We start from the raw sequence: 17,803 nt of genomic DNA, 5'->3' as shown, positions 1-17,803 counted from the left end.
TTTAATTTTGCCTCTGTATCTTTTAAAAGTGCAGTAGATGTTGACTCACTTTCTATGAATCATCAAGGTCCAGTTTCAGCTAAAAATCTCTTAGTCACCCACATTTCAGATGTCCAGTGTCATACTAAATGGCATGTTATACCATTAATATCCAGCAAACAGCATTTGAGTGAGATGTGAATGCACATTTCATTGTTTGAACCAGCTGAAAGAATCAGCACATGTCGAGCTTCGAGTCTGAACAAGCATTAGTGCAGGACAAGAGCTTGCACGTTGTTGTTTTTGCTGTGTTTTGACTGTGTAACATACATTACTGAATTAAACATTGAAAAATGTAGCTATATTTTATTTTAGATTGATACAAAGTCACTCTCATGACAAAAAGAAAAATACAATTCTAGATCTGCTTGGTACAAATAGTTTTTATTGTAGTCACACTGCTTAATTAATAACAATACGATATTTTCTGTGTTAAATGAATTCTTAATCAATATTCATTCATAAAGTCAGATAAGTCACTCTCATGTCGCCACCTACCGCTGAAGAGAACACTGAACGAATCCGTGAGTGAATCAACCGATTCAAACGATTCTTTTTATGTTATGAATCACAACCCCCCTCCACTAGAGGGAAACCTGTGATGGTTTGGAACTGAAACATCTTTTCCGGGTTTCAGGACTACAAACTAAACAGCACTACAACAACAGAGGAACCGAGAAAGTGCCCGCAAAACTTTATTGGTTGCTCGAAACGGTGGGTTTTTCAAAATGGTCCGCGTGTGTGCTTTTCCTGGATGCTTCAACCGAGAGAAACCCCTCAGACTCCGCCAGTGGGCGTCAACGCACGAGGAAAGTTTGACTTTTCACTCGTTGCCCCTTCAAGACTTTAAAAGGTTAAATCTGTGGCTGAACGCTCTTCATCGAGACACTGTCACCAATTCGGACTATCCGTGGACTGAGGGTGCCCTTACAAAAAAACCCCACAGGAATCCTGCAGGAATATTGTACAGATTTCCTACAGGATTTTCAGCTCATTTTCCTGTAGGAACACCTGCAGGAAATTTATGCAGGGATTATTCCTGCAGGAATTACAATCCTACAGGTCTATTAAAATATACAGTTCCAGCAGGATTATCGTGCAGGACAGATATGAATTTAGAGAAATTTCACAATGAAACAATGTATTTTCACAATTTTTTATTAAAATTGTAAAAAAAAAAAAAAAAAGAGAAAAAAAGAAAAAAGTAGACCAAAGCAGAATCCAATTCACAGCAGGCTGCATTTACTCCATTTCCCTAAAAAAAGTAAAGAAAGTAAGTGGTATAGTTGGTGTAGGGGAGAATGCAGTCTTTACAGTATAAAAAGCATTACAGCTATGAGTCCCCATAAACAACCAATGCATCCTTTTCACAAAACTGTTATGATGTGTTTAACGGTCATCAGCATCCTATATACCTTAAAGTTTTTAATATTTAGATTTTTTAAATGTATGTACATTTATATGTATTTATGTATAATATAATCTTTGCGTCAAATTACAAAAAATAAATGATTGCTTAAGCGAGGAGTATTTAATGAAGTGTCTATGGGGACAGGATCGTAGATCTGACATCATTCCCTCTTCAGGCTGCCGTTACCAGTCTCACACTATTTTATTTTCCTTTTTCTGTAAGTCTTGATAACACCATCCTGGGTTTTTCCTTTTATTATTTCAGCAAAAAGAATTGTAAAAAAATTTTTTTTGTTGTATTCTCCAATTCATAAATGTGATAATACAAGTGTGTGTGCGTGCGTTCGTGCGTGCGTGTGTGTACAAATTATTACCTTACTCGTAACTTGTGCTCATCATTTAATTTTTCCGAGTGCTGCCCTGATAAATTTTATTGGTACATCTGGAAATTTCTTCTATGCTGTGTCTGTAAAATCCCCTCTCCTTAACATCCTCCACCTGAGAGTTTCTTTGTTCTCTAAAGAGAAGTAAATACTTTAAAAAATACTTAAAGTTGAAAATACATATCTTCAATTATGATTAGGCATGGGCCGGTATAAGTTTCTGGTGGTATGATAACTTTGGATAAAAATATCACAATATTGTGATTACTGCTCTAAAATAAGTTATTTTTGAATATCCGAGTAAAAAACTTAAACTTAAACACAATATATTTTATTTTAGAAAAGATTTAAAATATTTTGTAACAGTAAACATGTCAGGCTAAATAATTACAATAAATCATTGACTTCTGCTGTCTTCATTAGTTTCAAAAACACAGATTACTTTACAACACATAAAAACCTTTACAAATACCTTAGAAACAGTCTAAAACTGTGGCTGGTGAACTTTCATCCTCATCGGCAACATCCACAACATCTCCAGGTTCAAAGTTATTTTTCAGTAGGTTCTTTTTAGGAACAATGTCAGATCGGTGGCTCCTCCCTTCATTCCACTAGGACCCATGTTTTGCCCATTTTCTAACACAGATAGATAGATAGACAGACAGACAGATAGACAGACAGACAAACCCCCACACACAAACATATATACGCACAAATAAATATCATTCATTCATCTGGTTGATTCAGCTGACTGTATCCATGACAACAGTTTTACCTTATGTCAACCTGCCAACAGGTAGTTTGCTGTCCGACCGGCGATCAAAATGATTTCTGAGGTAACAAAAAACGACATTAGCATCAATTATAAGCAGTAATTGATAAAAATATAATTAATATAGCCATTTTTTAAATTAAATTTTGATATAGGCGCCGGCGGTAGTAGGCCTGGGTATATTACGTTAGCAATATACTAGTATTATTAACGTGATCTCGGCTTTAAAAGGAAAAAAAAGCATTTGTTTTGGTGTTACAAAGCAATTTACTGATTTAACGTTAAAATAGATCAGTAATAATAGCATTTTAACGATAAAATAACGTAAGAAAAGTACTTTACCTTCAGAAGACGGTTGGTGACAGTTGACTGACGTGCATTCGAATCGGCGACGTGAAGCGAGTCATCTCAATGAATCGGATCTTTTCTCTGAATGATTCATTTTACCGGAGTTTATAATGTAAACTACATTGTTACGCCAGTAGGTGGCGAAAACGAGAGTCTTTTTAAGTGTAAAACACTATCTGTATGAACCTGTAAAGCAGATTTATTAAAAACACACGTATTCCACGAACAAAGAATTTATTTTCTTAAAGAAAAAAGTATGTTTATAAATAATGTTTGTTTTAATTTGTTTAACAAATTCCATTTGCCAAATAATACACACACATATTAGCAGTAGTCATTATTAACTTAAATATTGTAATTATTATACGTTTATAATATAGACCTTTACATTATTGGCAGCAATGTATAATCTAATTTCAATTTTGCATTTATATCTTATTTTATTTAAAATGTTTATAATAATTTACTAATTAAATTTACTCTAACAGTGCAGAAAACACATTACGTTTACCAATCCAACTAACAATAACCCTAACCTGCTTCTTTTTAAAGGATAAAAATAGAATAAAAAGTGTACTTAAACGAAGAGGCACCAGTTCCAGCTGCCACAAAAAGGCAATGGACAGAGAATAACATAGGTTGCTCAGGTCAAAAAGACAGAGAATCAGGGATAACAGCAACAAACATTTTAAAAGAAAGAGGGATAGACTCTGTTGAACTCATAAAATGCACAGACATACATTCAACATGTGTCCACCTCACAGACAGGTCTTGCAGTTTTTTTATTTTTATTTTTTGCATCCAACCAAACAGATGAGAGTTGAATTCAAATAGCTGGATTGACATTTTAATAAATGAAATAAAGTATGGAAATAAAACGTAAAAGTGTAGAGCTTGTTTGTTTGCATATATGCATAATTTGAATGGTTTAGAGTAATGGTTGATTTTTATAATTGCCTATAATCTATTCGTATACTTTTATTCATGTATTTATTCATTTTTTGTTTGTTTGTTGTATTGTTTATCTGTTAGAACTCATATTAAATTGCTACCAACAGCAAGTGAGAGAATTTCTTTCTTTCATTCCAATTACAACAAATAACTCCTGCAGGAATTATAAAATCCTGCAGGATTTTTCACTTGCTTGGATTCATTGTAAAACCTGTAGGAAATTCCTGCACATATCCTCAATGTGCCCTACAGGATTTTATAATTCCTGCAGGACAGCAGCTATCCTGCAGGGGAAAATTTTAAATCCTTCAGGATTCCTGTAAAAAGTACTGCAGGATTCTAAAACCTGTAGGAATTGCCTGCACATATTGTCATTTTGTCCTGCAGGATTTCATAATTCCTACAGGATACCAGCAGGTTCCTGCAGAAAAAATGAAAATCCTGCAGGATTCCTGTAGGCTATTTTTGTAAGGGTGTGCAGTGAACATTTCTCACAGGACGATTTCAATGCGAAGAGAGGAAGTAAAAGACGACTGAAATCAACCGCTGTACCGAAATGTAACGAGGTAATGTAACGTTGTGGAAATAAAATTAAGACACTTGAAAATATAATTCGTTGTCACAATAATTACCTAGCTGATTAAGTATTTCAAAAAATGATGTGTATCTTAAAATGTTATGTTTAATATGTAAATGAGACTTTGTTTTATTGAATATACACTCGTATAACTACGTTTCTAGCATAAGATTCGTATTTCATTATTTTCTTCAAGGTTTTGATCCACTAATTCAGAAACACTGCAAATTGCAATATTAAAAAAAGTTTGGAATACTATCGTTGTTATTATTATTATCACCATATTAATAAAAATACTTTTATTAGTAATTACTGTTACTATTTACTTGAGGTAAAGTTGGTTTTATATTCGCACAATTAAAAATGTTAATGGTATCTTTATTATTTACCATGGTACTTTGAATATTCGGTCTGAAATTGCATTTAAGTATGACTTCAAAACAATACTGATGGTCATCCTTTGATGGTCATCGGCTGCTAATATGATTTCCCTATGTAGAATTTGAAAATAATAGTTTTCTGAAATTATATTATTAAGGAGAAAGCCAAAATGTGCAAATATAAAACCAACTTTACCTCAGTGAAGTTAATAAGTCAAGTTTACATTATTTGTCCACTTCAGCGGAAATGAATAAAACAAACACGGCTATTGTAAAACACTATTCAAATTACATGATTCAAAAACATAGCTGCATTTATTTGACCATGTGGCGAACTGCAGGCGAGCATATATTTTCACACAAAAATAGTCTTCTGTATCTGCTCATTACAAAGAAGAATAAACGAGTATATTACATCGCTTTCACTTCCCAAGGAAGTATCCGCCTTCTTTACGGTGATTGGTCAGTTTGTTTAGGAAGTAATGCATCGCCTCGTTTCAATTGGCCAAGACACGTCACGTGACGCTTGTGCAACCAAGTTTCTTACTGACCGAGCTGTAATGTGAGTTCCCGTCCGATAATAAACATTTACAAAACAATTCCAACTTCTAAAACGTAGAATCAGGCTGAACTTTATTTTTCGCGTTGTGTTAGTTATAATCATCAGCTGCTTTTGAGAGTTTGCGTCCAGCTTACTCAGGTTTCACGGTTCGGACGTGCGGCGCACTTAGGACTTTGACATCACGCATACAGTATGACCGCGACGATACCTTGAGATCTGTAATGCAGTCATTGATTTGCCTGATTCAGTCTTCAACATCATGAGTGATCTGTTAAGAAGCTTTTAAGTGGGCACGCAGTCCGGACAAACGCCCGTATACAGTTACATGCCGACCAGGTAAGAAAGGCGACCATAAGTGTTTGTTTCTGCTTATGATACATTATATGTTTATATAATATCCGGCTGCTGTTACAACTAATTTCATTGACTGCGATATAATGGTACATTTAATAGATTATGAAAATGGGTCCTGTGTACTTTTCTCCCTAAATTATTTTATTAATGTAATATATCAATAATCAAGTTTATATCAGATTTCTCTTATTACGAAGTAATTGTGTAGCTTTACTTATCAATTCAGATGGAGTTATAAAAGCACAGTTGTAAACCAAGCATGAGATAGCATAGCATAGCAGATCTGAAAACATAGCAGTGACCGCTGTTCCATATAAGTGGATATGGAAATATTTTAAATATGAATAAATATTTTAAATATTTCTGTTTCTTTCTTTTTTTTCTTTTCTTTTTTTTTTTACTGATTTGTGGATATTGAAATTTAGAGAAAGTAAAATTATGTTAATGTAAAAGTTCACCAGCTTTAAGGTGTAAATTGTGTTTTTGTTAAGTATTGCACAAATTGGGGTTAAACAAATATACAATAATTGTAATAATTACATTTGAGAATATGTAATTATGGATATAATAATCGCAATATAGTGATTTAAGTTATTTATAATTAGAAATAGTTAAATACAAGTTCCATGTTTCCTGTAGATATTTGTATCTAAGATTAAAATATGTATGATTTATGATGATGATAATAGTATCCATAATTATTATTTCTACTATACTACTAATAATAATAATAAGGTAAACAAACAAATAAATATGAAAATTGTAATTGCTATGTAAGTTACACTATAATTATCATATTTCATGAGGGGTGGCCAAACTTTTTCTTATGAAGAGCCACAAACCAAACTTGATTGAGTGTGGTGGGCCGAAGGTAAATATACCAAACTCTATTACATTAAAGTTGTCATGGGTAATTTCCTAATTTGTTTAATGTATAAAAATAACTAGAAAACATTGCTTTATATTAGAGAATGCGGTATATATTTTTAACATTTTGTAATGATCTTATTACAGTAAAAAAAAAAACAATCCCAATTTCATAACAGAATTGCACTAGTCAAGCTGAACCTGTTTTTGCTTTGATTTCTCATGTGACTATTTATATTTTTAAAAATCTGATGGTTTTACAAATATGTAATTGAAACATTTAATTTCAGTTAGATTTTTATTTGTGGCTTCGCAATAAAACAAACAAAATAGGTTAGATTAAATTAGAAATTACGATCTCTGTTAAAGGCATTTGCTCCAACCCTTCCCATCATTCTCACTCTCTTCTCAGATGGGATGGTGGGCCAAGTCAAATGTTACAATGTTCCAACTTTGGCCCGCGGGGCCTAGTTTGGGTTTGTCTGCTGTTGTGGATGGGGAACCGACAGTTTTATCCCAAAAATGTATCCCAAAAATTGTATGCACACATGTGGAAATTTTCTGTGTATTCAATTGAATTGAATTGAATACACAGAAAATTTCCACATGTGTGCATACAATTTTTGGGATACATTTTTGGGATAAAACTGTCGGTTCCCCATCCACTTGTGCTCTCAGCCATCTTATCAACACTGGCAGAATAATCATCTTGCGTCTGGCAGCTAACTAAGCATAGAAATTCTTTTTCATGGGCGCAATCTTAATATTATTTATTCTTTAACACACAGTAAAATATATCTAGTGGCAGCTGATTAAGTAACATCAAACATCCAGTTTCAAATGAGAGGTTCTCTTCAATGGGCCTGAAGATCCTGAGGAAACAAATAACTTGGCATACAGAAAAAACAATGAAATGCATATCATTCCAATTTTACACTGAAGAGGGATGGCACTAAGATCATCAAGTACTCTAGACCCTAAAACTTTATTAATAACCCTAAAATTGTAAAATTGGATACGTGTCACTTGATCCTGGAGTGGACATAATCAGAAAATCCACTCCCGTTAATACAATTGTGAACATAAAATAATATCTGAGATAATACTTTTTTTTAATTTTATTTTGGTGGAACCTTTGTAGTTCTTAATATCATCTGTGTTAAAACTTATTATTTATAAGCTCTTCTCATTGAAAACCATGGGAAGATGATTGGTGCATGTTAAAATTCCAAATATACATTCCATTCCACCCAAAATAGGAGCGCGTGCAGATAAGTATCAAGCTGCTCTATGAAAACATGAGACTCTTATTGATTGCAGGTTCATTATTGCTCTAAGCCATATCAGGATTTTTTATTTATTTTGATTAGTCATGCAATCCTAAGTTTAAAAAACAAACAATACAAGCTTGGTGTTCAGACTTCAAATCAAACACTTGAAGTTTTGGATTGAGAAGTCAAGTCAGAAGACTTTACAAAAGATTCAGACTTTTGTGCTTGTTCCCAACAGACCTTCTCCATCTGTCTCTTCCTTTTTCTTTCACTACCTTTCTCCTGTGTCATCATTTTCCGGCTGAATGCTGCAGGCATTGCCTCAGATTAGGAGAGCGGTCAAGAGGGTTCAGCGAATTGGAGCCCAGATCATCCCAATGGCTCAGAACTGCAATGCATCTTCCACGCAGAAAAATGGCAGCGCCACAGCAGCGATTCTTATCATAGGAGATGAAATCCTTAAGGTAAAGAGTTATCGATAACACTCACCTTTAACTAGGACTGCAACACATGATTTAAATCAATGTATTAATCTAATGATCCCTTACATTCATCCAATTTAAGTTAAAGTCGTAGTAAATGTATATTCCATGATTGAAAATGTCATTGCACATTTTGACCCGTGCTGTCCTTTAAACTATGTGCAATTTGAAGGTTATGATAACCAATAAAGTGACTGTATTTATCAATTGTAAAATGTTAGTTACATATTCTGAAAAGAGTTTTTTTGGAGTGCATGCTTAAAAGTCCTATGATATTAAAATAGGCTTGGGCCGGTAGAAGATTCTGACGGTATGATAACCTTGGATAAAAATATAATTATTTCATGGTATTGTGATTTACTACTTTTTAAATATCTGGTTTAAAAAACAAGTTTTCTTCCCCATTGAACACAATATATTTTATTTTAAGAAACATTTAAATATTTTGAAACGGTAGCTTTTAATGTGGAGGTTCCTTTTCTGCTGGAGATATTTTTGCCCAAAAAAAAAAAAAAATGTTATGAAAAACATGTATAAAAAAAAAAAAAAAACTTGCATATACCATTTAACAAAAAAACGTTGGTGGTTTTAAAACCTTGACTTTCTAAACCGCCGTAAACCTTGAAACCAGTTATTGTCCCATGACCAAATTAAAATAACGTTTTGTAGATGCTAATATCAGTATTATTTGTTTTTAGGATATCTATAAGCTAGTGTGCTCCAAAACTGTGACAAAATTTGCATTTAGATGATATAAAAGGTTAGGAATGTGGCTGAAGCTGTCAAACTGACATCAACCGAACAGGACCGGCACTCCAAACACAAAAGAAAATGAACAAAAAATTCTCAGTGGACAAACTTGCATGGATGAATTGTTAACCTAAAGAATAACAATGTAAAGTTTGATTTCACACATACTTTAAATATAAAGCACTCATTATTAGGATTACTTGAATAATAACTATTAACAAGATGTTAACCAAATGTGTTGTAGATTATTTTTATTATTAGAATTAGCTTTCTGCCCTTTAATTACTCTTTGCCTTTATATGACCGTTAAGCAGTTTACATATTTTTTTTTTATATATAATTATTTTTTTAGTGTTTTTTCACCTTTGATTTGGATAGGATAGTGGAGGGCAGACAGGAAAGTATTGGGAGCAGAGAGAGGGCAAGGGTCAGTAAAGGACCTCGAGCCGGGAATCAAACTCGAGTCGCTGTAAGCACCATTGGGCTATATGTCAGTGCATTTACCCACAAGGCTATTGGCGCAGACTACATGAATTGCTTTAACCCATTTTCCAACAACTGACAGATGTTTCCACTTGTGGTGCTGAAATTAAACTTTTAGAATCACTTGGTAAGCAGAATGTTAAAATTTTGCGCTTCCATTTCAGGGTCACACTGTCGACACTAACAGTGCCTTCTTGTGCCGCGGCCTTCGAAAGCTTGGCATCACGGTGGAGCGCATCACTGTGGTACCAGACGTCCAGGAAGTCATCGCTAAAGAAGTGTCTCAGCTTTCCTCCTCCGTTACTCACCTCATCACATCCGGTGGCATCGGTCCCACCCATGACGATGTCACTTTTGAGAGCGTTGCTATGGCATTTGGAGAAGAACTGTATGCCCACCCTGAAATGACAAAGCTAGTGGAGGGATTTTTTGGCACGGTCACTCCTGACAGTGCCCCCATGAAGCTTGCCATGGTCCCAGCTTCTGCAAAACTCAATTTCGGCATAGACCCCCAAACAGGTCAAAGAAACCGCTTCCCTCTAGTCAGCGTCCACAACGTATACATATTTCCTGGCATACCTTCTCTATTGGAGAGGTCTTTCAATGGACTTAGCCATCTGTTTTCAGGGTCTGGTACCACCTTTCACACCCGTGAAGTTTTCGTGAATGCAGATGAGACTGAGATAGCCCAGAGTCTCTCAAAACTGCAGGCAGGTTGGGGCAAGCGTGTCTCATTGGGCTCTTATCCAGACTGGCTCAGTAATTATCATCGTGTCCGACTGGTTCTGGACACAGACAGTGTAGAGGAAGTGGAACGGGCTCGAACTCAATTAATAGAAGAGCTTCCTAAAGGATCGGTGGTTCCTCTTGTCACTGACTCAATCTCTGTCGCAGCTCAAGAGGTGTACTCGCTCTCTAAAAGTGGTGAGCTTCTTTATAACCGTATTTAAGAGCTTTTGTTACAGTTTTTGATCTTGAGATTTAAGTCTGTTTTATTCTGTTGAGAGTAACCTTGTTAAACTGGTGTGAAATTAGCTGTAAGATCTGAAAGCGAATCTTCATTTAATATCTTCCAGAGACGCAGTTGGGGAAGAAAGTTGCCGCAGCATTGGGGACCATTGAGATGGCGTTGGATAAATATTCCGTTAATGAGATCTGTGTTGGGTTTAATGGTGGCAAGGACTGCACTGCTCTACTGCATTTATATTATGCTGCACTGAAAAGGTAAGAAAGACAAAATTAAGGATAAATAGGATGACAAAAATGTCTGGGTCAGATTTACAGGAGAATTTTTTTTTTTGTGTAGTGGCTTTTTATTGTCCGATATACGGGGATTTTATAATTTATGAAAAAAGTAATTTCAGGGCTACTTATTAAAAATATGGATCTATTATTTATTTTAAATGGATCATTCAAAAAACAATGCTAATTTCTTTATTCCATTGGATAAAATATATCCTTTTAAGTCTTGTTGGGATTGACATGAGAATGATGGATTATTTTCACATTAACTCATTACTCAGTCTTAATCAATTCATTCAATAAAGAAAATGTTATTTTGATTGGGATGGATGCAAACCTATAGTAGGAGACCTCCAAAACAAAAATGGGAATCATTAAAATAGTATGACCTGGGAACTGTGTTTTAAACTATAAAATCAATGATCAATAATTGTAAAATAACTATTATTATCATTGTGTATACAACAGTTATTCTGCTAAAACCTACGCAATACACAACTACAGAACTTCATACATCTAGTATTTATCACCTTAAAGTAGGGCTGCACGATACTGTAAAAATCTAACATTGCTATATTTTTTTATTGCGATATGAATACAATTTATTATATGAGTTGAATAACTATTTTGAAAGAATTTACAGTGCATCTGGAAAGTATTCATAGTGCTTCGCTTTTTCCACATTTTTTTATGTTACATCCATATTCCAAAATGGCTTAAATTCATTTATTTCCTCAAAATTCTACACACAACACCCCATAATGACAATTGATAAAAGATTTTTTGAAATTGTTGCAAATTTATTGAATACTTATTAATATTTATTAAATATTAATAAGTATTCACAGCCTTTGCTCAATACTTTGTTGATGCACCTTTGGCAGCAATTACAGCCTCAAGCCTTTTTGAATATGATGCCACAAGCTTGGCACACCTGTCTTTGGGAATTTTTGCCTATTCCTCTGCAGTACCTCTCAAGCTCTATCAGGTTGGATGGGAAGCAACTGTGTACAGCCATTTTAGATGTTCAATAGGATTTAGATCTGGGCTCTGGCTGGGTCACTCAATGACATTCACAGAGTTGTTGTGAAGCCACTCCATTGATATTTTGGCGGTGTGCTTTGGGTCATTGTCTTGCTGGAAGAGGAACCGTTGGCCAAGTCTGAGGTCAAGAGCACTCTGAACAAAAAAAAATTGAAACTCTGTACATTGCTTTATTCATCTTTCCCTCTATCCTGACTAGTCTTCCAGTTCCTGCTGCTGAAAAACATACCCACAGCATGATGCTGCACCACCATGGTTTGTCACCAGACAATTTCTTTGTCTTCATGCTTGGTTTGTGTTTTGACATGCACTGTCAACCCTGGGACCTTATATAGACAGGTGTATGCCTTTTCAAATCCTGTCCAATCAAATGAATTTACCACAGGTGAACTCCAATTAAGCTGCTGAAACATCTCAAGAATAATCAGTGGAAACAGAATGTACCTGAGCTCAATTTAGAGCTTCATGGCAAAGGCTGTGAATACTTATGTACATGTGATTTTTCTGTTTTTTTTTTTTTTAATAAATTTGCAACAATTTCGAAAATCTTTTTTCACATTGTCATTATGGGGTGTTGTGTGCAGAATTTTGAGAAAATAAATGAATTTAAGCCATTTTGGAATAAGGCTGTAACATAAAATGTGGAAAAAGTGAAGCGCTATGAATACTTTCCGGATGCACTGTATCATTTTAGATTGATTGGAATGATTCTGTAGGGGAGTACATATATTTTATGCATATAAAACAATCTGCAAGCAACAAGATTCAATTAAGAAAAAGATACCAATTAAATAAACAGCAGTTCAGGTGTACAGTGACACACTTGCTAAATGATGCATTATAATCCAGACATTATAATCCAGATTATAATTCATACATTTGCGTATGTTTCTGATGTGACACTTGTGAATTATCATATTTGCGGCATCGATGCTGAAATGAACAGAAGATAGAACAGTCTAGCTTAAGTTCCACAGTTAGCCAGTGTTCATGTTGAGCTTATTTGAGCTTTTTCTTGCTCTTCCACTAGACTCGCATTGGATGTGCTGATGTTCTTTACAGTACAAAATCAAATGCAAGCTTCATATATTTAAAAAAAATAACATGCCTTGATTTAATTTTTTCTGTCTCTACCTTTTTACATGTTTTAGGCGGTATCCAGATGGTAAAGACCGACTGAAAGCACTGTACATTCGCATTGTCTCTCCTTTTCCAGAAATGGAGAGGTTTTTGCAGGACACAATTAAAAGGTAAGACAAGGCTCATTTCAAAACAGAAAAAAGCTACAGCTGTGATTTAAGGGAGGATATAACAGAAATCTGGACTGTATTTCTTACCTTTTAAGTAGGTAAATCGAGACTGGTGCCTCTGGCATCTCTTTTAGAATGGTTTGGCTGTATCAAAAAACAGTACGTGTAAACACTTGATTTAGTTTTTCTGATTCAAACAGCTGTTCTGATAAATTTCCTCCATAGTGACGTTTTCAAACAGGCTTTGAGCACTTGCACAGCTATTCCGCTGATGTTAGTGTCACTAGTCATGCTTGTTTACCCTTCTGTATGAAATATTATCTGGCTCCAGTCAGTCTAAACTTGCTTGTGAGAGAGATGTTGAAGTGAGCCTTCTGCAAACCCTAACAGACAGTTACTTAGCCATGATGAGTCAAACATGGATCCTGCACATCCTGGCCTCATTAATTCATCATCGTCCATCAAAGCTCCATAGGTGTAATTATTTGGCACAACTCTTCCCCTGTCTTCTGTAGGTATGACCTGGAGCTGTTCTCAGTGGAGGGCAGTATTCGGCAGGCTCTGAATGAGGTGAAGGAAAGGAGGCCAGATTTAAGGGCAGTTCTGATGGGAACGAGACGGACCGACCCTTACTCGCATACACTGACATCCTTCTGTCCCACAGACCCAGGCTGGCCTGATTACATGAGGGTCAACCCGCTGCTGGTAAGAGGGAAATGAAATGTTTGTGTGTGTGTGAGAGAATATAAAAGAGATTTGTACATATGGTGTAGAGCTGCACAATATATCGTTTGAGAATCGATATCGCATTGTGTGGTCTGCAATAGTCACATCGCAAGATACGACCAGAAACCACAGGTCAAAACACACAAGATTTGTTTAGACACTGCAGAATTGAACCATAACAGAGTATTTTAGTTGTGCATAAAAAAAGGTTATTTTTATTGAATTACTTAAGCTGAAGACTATATTTTATTTTACATTTAATTATTCAATTTCTGTACCTGAATACTGTTAGACTCTCTCCAAAAAATCATCAAACACGGTTTGTTTTTCTTTAATATTTGCTCGATTGTGTTTATTTACGACTGTATATAATAAATTACATAAAGATATTTATATTTCACTTCCCTACAAAATCATCCTAATCAATCTAAAGTAATGATTTAGCAAATAGAGCTATTTAATACCAAGTTGATTTTAGCCCCGATTTTGACTCGACGACAGGTTTTGAGAAATCGTTGACAAATGCCTGAAATCAGGCAAATTAGTGCTCATTCACATGAGTAAGAATCACACAGTGTGAACTATCAAAGACGCTATCTGAGAAAATCGCCAATGAGTCACCGAAACCCATAAGTCGGCCCACACGGAATCTGCGCTTGCAGAATTCCACAGATTTTTAGCCCATTATTGATTCTGTTTATTTACTTGAGTAAATGTGTGTAAATCTATATTTATTCAGTTTTTAAATGAATTACAGTAACATTATTGACAAATATGAAAATGTTCATCTGATTTATGTACAATGCAGTTTGTACAGTAATATTTTCTGTCTTTTAGTAGATATATTATGTGAGAGACTTGCTTTGGTTACCAAATAAAGTGAATCTAATTGGATTTGCATTTTAAACATTATACAAGTTAAAAATATATTCTTTTTTATTTCACATATTAAGGTTTTAGTTATGATACTCCCAAAATTCTCAGCAGAAATAGCAAAAAACATCCGCAGTTTCCGCCATGAGATATTTGGCATGCTAAATATCTGGAGCTGTCAGCGATTTAAATCATGCTGTGTGAAATGTGTTCTGGTTGAAAATAACATCGGCGATCACCTACAGCCAATGAGAGAGCTGTGTCCACTAGCGTGGGGGTCTGCAGGCACCCAGGAGGATGAGGGAGAAGTTAAAAGTGCTTCTTTTCAGTCTATTTGGACCCAAGAAATGGAGAAAAAAACTAGTGTAAATTTGGCAGGAGCACCCGTGTCTGTTTGACTAGTCATCTGAGCAATACCAAAACCGGTTTGAAACAGGAAAAAAGTCAAGGAGAAATGACTAATTGCCTTCAAAAGCCAGATGAGCAAAATAAGTCAATTTTCTACCCCACTAAAGGCTTCTTTCTCATTACGTCATTAATAACAAAAGATATACTATGTGACCACGTTGTTTCCATATCACTTCTTGTGTGTGCTTGGTTATGAGATGTAGTTTGCTGACTGAGACAAAGTTGTCGGCGATTTTTTCCTATTGTAAAGTCAGATAGTGTGAAACCCCCTGTCGCCAATCCATCTTGCAGTGTAAACACAGCAGCGACGTAACGCTACCCCAGATAGCCATGCAGTGTGAAAACATCTGTGACATGAAAATGACTTTGAAAATCGTGCAGTCTGAACTCAGCTTAAGTCATCTGGTGAAATTGTATTTATATCGCAATATATATCGCAGAGAAGAAAAAAAATCACAATGTAAGATTTTTCCTTTATCGTGCAGCCCTGATAAGGTGTATTAAATATGTGCTTGTATCATATTTCCTGTATATCTTGTACATATTTTGAAAATTCTCTGCTCTACTAACACCTTTTTTCCATTTTAATGCACTACTTTTTCATTGTTTTTCAATGTCAACATTTGCTTGGTGAACCTGCATGAATATTTTGCATTCATCTTTTGAAGCACCACATGCAAGATGCACACAGCTCCACTTTCAACAGTATCAGTTCCAAAGCAATGGACCAATCAGAGAAACATGGACAGGGGCTTAGTGACTGTGTCCAGATACCCTCATGCCCTGTGCTATGCTTTTTAAAAAGACATTCCTGAGCGCTGCGACTTGTATTTTCAGAAGATAGATTTGTTCTATGTGAATGGCCCTTAACGCTGCATTTAATGAGAATTACAACAAAAGCAGCTATATTTATTCAATCATTCTATTTAAATAGTTCCTGTAATGCTGAATTTTCATCTGCCATTACTCCAGTCTTCACTGCCGTTTGTCCTTAAGATATCAGTCTATGATTTGCTGCTCAAGAAACATTTTAGATTCTTCGCATATCATGTAACCATATTTCATTTTCGAACAATGCTGTTATTTGAATCTTTTTTGCTTTTATTTAATAACTCATTTTGAACAAAGAGCAAAATGTGTTTTAAAGATTAATATTCTTCATATAAATGTAAACAAATCTTTATATCATTGATAATTGATCATTCATTCACTCATTTTCTTTTCGGCGTAGTCCTTTTATTAATCAGGAGTCACCACAGCAGAATGAACCGCCAACAACTCATCCAGCATATGTTTTACACAGCGGATTTCCTTCCAGCCACAACCCAGCACTGGGAAACACTCATACACCCTCATTCACACGCATACACTACGGACAATTTTAGCTTATTCAATTCACCTATAGCACATGTCTTTGAACTTTTGGGGGAAACCGGAGCACCCGGAGGAAACCCACGGCAACACGGGGAGAACATGCAAACTCCACACAGAAATGCCAACTGACCCAGCTGTGGTTCGAACCAGTGACCTTCTTGCTGAGGCGACAGCGCTACCCACTACGCCACCATGTCGCCCACATCACTGATCATCGAACGCCAATAATGATTGATCATAACAGCAGAAAATCAGCATGTTAGAATGATTTCTGAAAGCTGATGTGAAGACCTGTGTCTAATCAAATAAATGCAGCCTCTGTGAGTAGAAGACACTGTATGTCATAACCATATAAGCAGGTGTAAACACGATCACTGATACAAAAAAACAAAACAGAGGAAGGTTTTCACCCATCATCCAACCTTCAGTTAGTTAATCACTGTCATGTCTCCCACTCGCTCTCATGTAAGCTGGCAGCAGAAACATCCAAGAGATGGTGAATGATGATGAATGAGGCTCTCCAGTATCATTACGCAGCAACTCCATCATCCTAATCAGTGGTGCTTATGTAAAACGCACGGCAGTACAGCATGTTCTCAGAATTACAAATGACCCCAGATCAGTGTTACTTATGCAACTTTTAGTTGGTTGCTTAATATCCTCCGTCTTTCTCATTTTGTAGGAATGGACGTATCATGACATCTGGTCGTTCCTGAGAACACTGTATGTGCCCTACTGTATTCTCTATGACAAAGGGTGAGCGGCTTCTCCTTACAATCAGTCTCCACTCTTCAGATTCAATTTTCTCCAGTTTGCTTATGCCCTTGTTTTTCTTCTCAGATACACTTCGTTAGGTAGTATGGATAATTCATATAGGAATCCATCTCTTAAAATGGTGGACGAGAAGGGATCGGCCCGCTACAAACCAGCTTACATGCTGGAAAATGAAGAGGAGGAACGCAACTCGAGGGAATAACGACTCTTTAAAGACATATCAAGTTTTTAACCCAGGCCATTCTAACTACCTGTGGTAGTTTGTTTACTGCCTCTGTCTATGAATGTTGTGAAGGAAAGTGAGAAGTATCACTGTATGCTGTATTCATGATTCATATTAAAACAGTATCAACGTTTCTTCTTACTTTTGAAATCTTATGACCAGTGGAAAAATCATGATTTGTGTGTTTTATACCTCTAAGGGACCGCACATTTTCCCTGCATCATCTGTGGAAATCTTTCTTCAGCTGAATAACATGGAAA

The 17,803-nt window shown here is 35.6% G+C and overlaps 1 protein-coding gene and 2 long non-coding RNA genes across 3 annotated transcripts; 1 reads left to right on the top strand and 2 right to left on the bottom strand.

The window, feature by feature from the left end:
- The first annotated feature begins 731 nt into the window (after window positions 1-731).
- On the top strand, window positions 732-17,677 carry flad1 (flavin adenine dinucleotide synthetase 1). Its single transcript, XM_056475669.1, is given in 10 exon segments — window positions 732-928; window positions 930-960; window positions 4,362-4,469; window positions 8,229-8,378; window positions 9,794-10,553; window positions 10,706-10,853; window positions 13,067-13,165; window positions 13,681-13,870; window positions 17,229-17,302; window positions 17,387-17,677. Coding segments are annotated over 10 exon segments (1,857 nt in total). The 5' UTR covers window positions 732-767; the 3' UTR covers window positions 17,523-17,677.
- On the bottom strand, window positions 1,182-1,903 carry LOC130243491 (uncharacterized). Its single transcript, XR_008839152.1, has 2 exons — window positions 1,824-1,903; window positions 1,182-1,294 (listed from the first exon to the last, which is right to left on the bottom strand). It is a non-coding gene; the product is annotated as an uncharacterized LOC130243491 (long non-coding RNA).
- Window positions 2,320-3,033, bottom strand: LOC130243490 (uncharacterized). The gene is made up of 3 exons (XR_008839151.1): window positions 2,947-3,033; window positions 2,608-2,663; window positions 2,320-2,468 (listed from the first exon to the last, which is right to left on the bottom strand). It is a non-coding gene; the product is annotated as an uncharacterized LOC130243490 (long non-coding RNA).
- Window positions 17,678-17,803: the final 126 nt, after the last annotated feature.

Source organism: Danio aesculapii, chromosome 16 (genome assembly GCF_903798145.1).
Source record: "Danio aesculapii chromosome 16, fDanAes4.1, whole genome shotgun sequence".
Classification (NCBI taxonomy): Eukaryota; Metazoa; Chordata; class Actinopteri; order Cypriniformes; family Danionidae; genus Danio; species Danio aesculapii.
This window is presented reverse-complemented; position numbering and strand designations above follow the sequence as displayed.